General features: G+C 40.1%; 1 protein-coding gene across 1 annotated transcript; it reads left to right on the top strand.

The window, feature by feature from the left end:
• The first annotated feature begins 1814 nt into the window (after nt 1–1814).
• On the top strand, nt 1815–5928 carry LOC103472253 (biotinidase-like). The gene is made up of 6 exons (XM_008421751.3): nt 1815–2175; nt 2780–2929; nt 3053–3201; nt 3285–3462; nt 3533–4096; nt 5545–5928. Exons 1-6 carry the CDS (start codon nt 1978–1980, stop codon nt 5815–5817), a joined length of 1512 nt encoding a protein of 503 aa, XP_008419973.2. The 5' UTR covers nt 1815–1977; the 3' UTR covers nt 5818–5928.
• The last annotated feature ends 234 nt before the right edge of the window (nt 5929–6162 follow it).

Below are 6162 nucleotides of genomic sequence, written 5' to 3'. Positions count from 1 at the left end.
ATGCACATGATTAGTTTCTCCGTACTGAAAATGTTTTAGAGAGGTCATCACGGAGGGAGGCTTTCATATCAAGCATTCAATACAGTTTAATAAGCATTTAAAAGCAGCCGTTCCCTGACATTTGATTTTATTAGACAATTTATGGAGAGCTATAATTGTTTGATTTCTTTGCATGGGCTGAATGGATTGTTACCAACATCTGTTGCAAATCCCGTCAATATTGCCTTTGGAAACACAGCTATTTAGATCATTTGTATGTCTAATACTTCATTCAAATGCTGTATTTATGTCAGTTTTAATACTGTAAACTGCATTTACTTCTTGTATCACCAACTGAGCTTTCAAAACATCATTATCTTGATAGACACGATCAATTATTGTTCTGGCAGTATCGAGATGGCTGCATAACCATCATCACAGCTGTATGTCGAATGCAAAGGTCCCATACAGTGACTATTCACATAGCGGAAAAATATATAAATCAATGATGGAAGACATTCCAGTAAGCAATCTGCTTCAATCGCTCGGGACCAGGCTCTTTATGTCCACATGTGAGTTTTGCCCCGTTAAAATGTGCAGCTCTTCATTCATGTGGTCTTCCTATGCGATTTTCCCACCGGATCGGTGATAATGACTACTCCCCAAGAAGCCAGACCTGTCAGAGATGCACAGTAGAACATTTGAGGCTTTAGATTGCATCGGGGAAAAAAAACAACGTGTATTACTAAGACTTACATGCGGCGAATGTGATCTGTGCCACCGTCCCCATGGAGGTAGGAGCTCCCTGCTTCATTATCCTCCTAGCTGCGTTGAACACATAAGCCGCAGACAGAATCAGACCCCCTCCTGAGACGGCCCTGCAGCCCCAGCAGTCCTTAAACGCCTGGAGGGACTTTGACGGAGCGGCGGTGGACTCGGGAGCCGTTGACATTGTAAGTGTATGGCAGCTTGCACGCTAATGCTAACGGCTAAAAGCGATTAGAACCAAACTGGTGCGATTGAATTAAGATCGGCTTCTAGTTCCGGTTCAGTTAGGACGCCACAATTAAGTATTTAATTTGTTGTCAAATTTTGGCTCATTGAAGTCTTCTCAGTGGGCGAAAACATGGAAAGGTCGAGTTGATCAATTGTTTCCGGGATAATACAAGGTTGCTGTATTTTGCTTCCGCTCTAGTTATTTTCAAAATAAAAGTATTACTTAACTACCTGTGTAAATGTTTTTCTGTAGAAAATGTCTGTTAATTGAAAACTTAAAACGTATTTTTGTTCTTTTATGGGAGAAAAAAAATGCTATTTTGAGACTTATTTAAAGACATAGTATCTGCAAAGGGATTTGGATTACTTTTCTTAAATATGCTTAAATTAATTAAAAAAAGAAAATTTTACGTATCAAATTACTCATTTTCAACAATTTCCTATATGTACGTCATTGTTTAGTTTGTATTAATAAACAACATGGTTTGTGTTAATAAACAACATTGAAAGGTTACATAAACATAATGCATTTGTTTGTGTTAATTAGAAAGCCAATTTACTGTGCTTTTTTTTGTTACCTCTTCGTCTGCAGTTGCATTGGTCAGTCCGAAGAGGTAACACAAAAGTTCCTAAAAAAAGTTAGCTTGAAACTGTTCCAAAACATTAATTTGTTTTATACATTTGTTAAACTTCAACCGAAGACAATTTTGTTTGTTTGTTTTTGGAAGAACATTTTACTGCCAAGTTTGAGAATTTAAATAACTTTTATTTTAAAGTGACTTAATAATAATAATAATAATAATAATAATAATAATAATAATGAAAACATAAAGCACAAAATCTAACCTTAGTTTAAAAAAAAATTTAAAAAACAGTAATTGACATTCAGAATAAGCCGCGCTCTCTTTGGCAAGCAAAATACAATGTTGACTCAGCCGCGCTGACTTTGGACTTCTGAACCCGAAGAAGCGCACGACGTTCATTTCTCTAAAACCGTGGAAAATGCTGGTTGTCTTTCTGCTCGTCGTTTGTCTCGGTGAGACCGAGTCCGCTGTGGACTCGTACGTGGCTGCCGTGTACGAGCACAGAGTCATCCTGAACCCGAACCCTCGCGTCCCGGTGTCCCGTCACGAAGCCCTGATCCACATGCAGAAGAACCTGGATATCTACGAACAGCAGGCTGCTAAAGCGGCACAGCAGGTAGGCTGCCGGGCTGGGGAGGCTGAAGGTGATGTCCACTATTGTAGCTGTTGAATAAAACCAACTGCTAGAAGAGAAAGAAAATCTATCAATGTTATTGTCAGTCATTGACAAAAACATTCTTGTTGACCACCTCAACTTTTTATCACCTCCCGTTCAGACATTTCTGTTTATTTTACTGAGATTTATGCGATAGAGACCAACGCAAAGTAGTAAAAAAGTATAAAGTGGAGGAATATCAAACTAAAAAATATATATCAGCAAATTAATATCTGAAAAGCGTGTTATTTAATTTCAGTATAAACTGCTCAATGAAGCCATGAGAGGAATAACAAGAATCTGTTATGCTGGATTTACGGGTATGACAGATAGTCAGAACAGCGGTTTAGATTCTAAAACATTATCCCAGGCTTTGGATATCTATCTCACATCTTAGGAAGGAAGGAAAGAAAGAAGGAAGTAGCGAAGGAAAGAAAAGATTAGTGTTCAGACTGAATTCCATTAATATTTAGGTGAAAGAAAGAAAGTTGATGCAATACACTTCCTTTACTGGGTCTATATTTTAAAAGGATTAACTCATTATGTTCTTTCTCTGCTCTCTCAGGGAGTCCAGATACTTGTGTTTCCAGAAGATGGTATTCACGGTTTTAACTTCACCCGTTCATCCATTTCCGGATACATGGAAACCATTCCTGACCCTCAGGAGGAGAGCTGGAACCCCTGCACCGAGCCTGACAAACACAACAACACTGAGGTTAAAATGTAGATATTTGTATGAGTCTTTTAGAATTTTGACACTTTTATGGTTACATGTTTACACCAATAACTTTACTTGGACCAAAGGGGCATTTTTATCAAGTTTATGAGTTTCTTTTAGGTTCTCCAGCGACTGAGCTGCATGGCCCGTCGCAACAACCTCTACCTGGTGGCAAACATGCCTGATCTGCAACCCTGTCCCTTGAAGACAGCCCCGTCCACATGCCCCCCTGATGGACGCTGGCAGTTTAACACCAATGTGGCTTTCAAGTACTGGACAAACATTGGATGCAAAAATGATCAAAAGCATTGTGGAAGTTAATGCAAACCTGTCATTTTTCCCTTTCACACAGTTCTGATGGTCTCCTGGTGGCACGTTACCATAAATATAACCTCTTTTTCGAAGAATCCTTTGACACGCCTCCAAAGCTTGAACTTATCACATTTGATACACCCTTTGCTGGGAAGTTTGGTCTCATCATCTGCTTTGACATCCTGTTCCACGATCCCACAGTAGCCCTGGTGAAAATGGTAGGAAAATTCATCCACGTGTCCAACTGAGCCAACTCTCTCTTAACCTCTCTTTTTGCTTCTCTTCCAGGGTGTGCGTCAGCTGGTTTTCCCCACAGCGTGGATGAACGAGCTCCCCCTTTTGGATTCAATCCAATTTCATAGGGCTCTCAGTCTGGGAGCCAATGTCACGGTTCTGTCTTCAAACCTTCGTAACGACCAGCTCATTATGACAGGAAGTGGTATCTACACCCCATTTTCTGCTACCTTCCACCACGCCGTGAAGGGAGACCCAGAGGAGGGTCGGCTGCTTGTGGCCACAGTTCCAGTCTTGGGTCCAGTTGGGGTGAACGATGTGGCTGAATCATTGTCACCTGTGGCTGCAGAGACTGATCACTGCCACACAGATGGCTGTGCTGATTCTCCTTCACCTTCTTCACCTGGTTCCTCTTACTCCACCTTCATAGGAACCATGATGCATGACCCATTTAAATTTGTCCTCATAAAGGAGGCAGAGGGCAATCTCACAGTGTGTGATGGTAAATTCTGCTGCCACCTTCAGTACAAGTGGACAACACATGACGAAGGGAAAGAACTGTACGCATTGGGAGCATTTGCAGGAACGCACACCTTTAATGGACGATATGCCTTGCAGGTAGGAGTTAGAATATCATCACAATCTTGTATGGAAACGTAGAATCATTACAGACACACACTACTCACAAAAAGACAGGCTTTTGGTGAAATAAGTAGAAATCTTATTAACTTTATGCTTTAACATTATGTTATTTAAGCAAAAGCAAGGAATGGCGATTTCTTCATCTCAATTTATTGAATAAAAAGTCAACATCTGCACTGGGTATGTCACAACAAAAATGTTTCTCAATAACCTGGTGGCTATAATTTCTTCTCAATGTGATGTACCAGGAGTTGAGTAGCCTTCATCACCCAGTTTACTAGGGCACTAGTATTCACAACGGTCATCCGTGTGATGTGGCCAATGGACATACACCTGTTTGCCAGTCTGTGATTCTTCCAGTATCTCTGTCGCAACTTGTTGATTACACTCAGTGACTCTCTCAACTCACTACCCACTTATATCTGAGAACATTCAGTTTGAAGCCTTGCATTGGCAAGGTACTCTCGTATCTGTTTTTGGATGCTGTGTTGGCCTCACGATGTCTCAATGTGAATAGCATGATGGATTAAACTGGTTAAACACAAATTCAGATAGAACCAGGAAAGTCATTGCTCGATTTGTGGATCAAACGTCTATTGTAAATTTTGTTGTAAAGTTTCTTGTTAGAGGACAAAGATTTAGAGAAGGTCACGTTAGCTTTTAGGTTTAGGTCAGGGGAGCTTTCTGGGTAATCAGATACAATCGTACCATGATTATTAAAGTAGATATTGGTAATTTAGGCAGTGTGGACAGGTGCAAAGTCCTGCTGGAAAATTACACCAGGATCTCCAGAGAGAAGTGACTTTGGACTTGATAAAGAGCAGTGGATCGACACCCTCAGATGGCACGGCTCTCCACAATTGTGATTACTGTAGAAATTGATATTAGACCTCAGGCAACACAGATTTTGTTCCTTTTGGACATCGATATTCAAATGGAATGTTAAATTTACTTTCCTTTTCAACTGAGGACTTTGTGCCTCAGAATAACAATCCAGTATTTATTCTTATTAGTACAGGTAAGACTCATTTAACGTTGACTCGAGTTTAGGTGTGGCCTAACACAAGAAGAGCCGTTATTAACATAATCTTCCCAAGGCCACACTTAACCTTGTTGTATTTGATCACCTTCTCAACCATAGTTTTTTCTTCCACTCAACATTCTATTGATACACTTGGATTCAGCAATCTGTCCACCTTTTCACAGAGGTTTTCAGTAACCGAAACTGAGTGGCTGTGAATCAAAATTTTGTGTTTAATTTTGCTGTTGGAAAAAAAAAAATAATCAAGATCAACAAATCTATGCTTTGGAAATATGTCACTCTGCATAAAATTAACCCATTGAATATAAGTTACACTTATTGAGTTAAATTGCTAAATGATTTAACACTGAAGTCCAGCTGCATTTACCTCTCTTCCTTACAGGTATGTGCAGTGGTCCGCTGTGCGGGGCTGGAGGCCAGCTCATGTGGACAGAAAGCGGAGGAGGCGGAGTCTAAGATGGACTTCTTGATGGAGGCAACTTTCCAGACAGATTACGTGTACCCTTCAGTCCTGGTGAACCGCATGGCAATCGAGCAACCTGATAAGCTGGAGAAAGCTGCAGGTGGGAGAGTGACCATGAAACACTCCAACCTGAGCGGAGGCCTGATCACTGCCTGTCTGTACGGACGAATGTACCAGCTGGATAACGCGTGATCTGCTGTGGAATAGCAGAATGACACTTAAATTGAATTTTGATTGAGATTATGGATGACAGAACTCACATCTTGTGATGTACAAAGTAAATAAAACAAATCTTTTCATTCATCAGTTGTTTTTTTTAAACAAAAAATAGATTTATTGTATTTTTTAAAAAGATTCAAAAACATCCAGTAACTCTCTGACTGGTTTGTGCAAATCACTGACATCATTTGGCAAGGTAGACATCATTAGTCTACCTAGAACGTACATTAGAAGATAATGTTGCAAGATTTGTTCCAAATATCCTTCCTTGTATGGAGGCAAACATTTTCAATATTAACTGTGCTGGGGTCAGGTACT

This window comes from Poecilia reticulata, chromosome 11, assembly GCF_904066995.2.
Source record: "Poecilia reticulata chromosome 11, P_reticulata-male-v2, whole genome shotgun sequence".
NCBI classification, from domain to species: domain Eukaryota; kingdom Metazoa; phylum Chordata; class Actinopteri; order Cyprinodontiformes; family Poeciliidae; genus Poecilia; species Poecilia reticulata.
The sequence above is the reverse complement of the archived record's forward strand: the minus strand, read 5'-3'. Positions and strand labels throughout refer to the sequence as shown.

Coding starts and splice junctions, on each gene's coding strand:
- LOC103472253 (XM_008421751.3), top strand. CDS start 1,978: ATGCTGGTTGTCTTTCTGCTCGTCGTTTGTCTCGGTGAGACCGAGTCC. Junction 2,930..3,052: donor ACAAACACAACAACACTGAG/GTTAAAATGTAG, acceptor AGTTTCTTTTAG/GTTCTCCAGCGACTGAGCTG. Junction 3,202..3,284: donor AACACCAATGTGGCTTTCAA/GTACTGGACAAA, acceptor CCTTTCACACAG/TTCTGATGGTCTCCTGGTGG.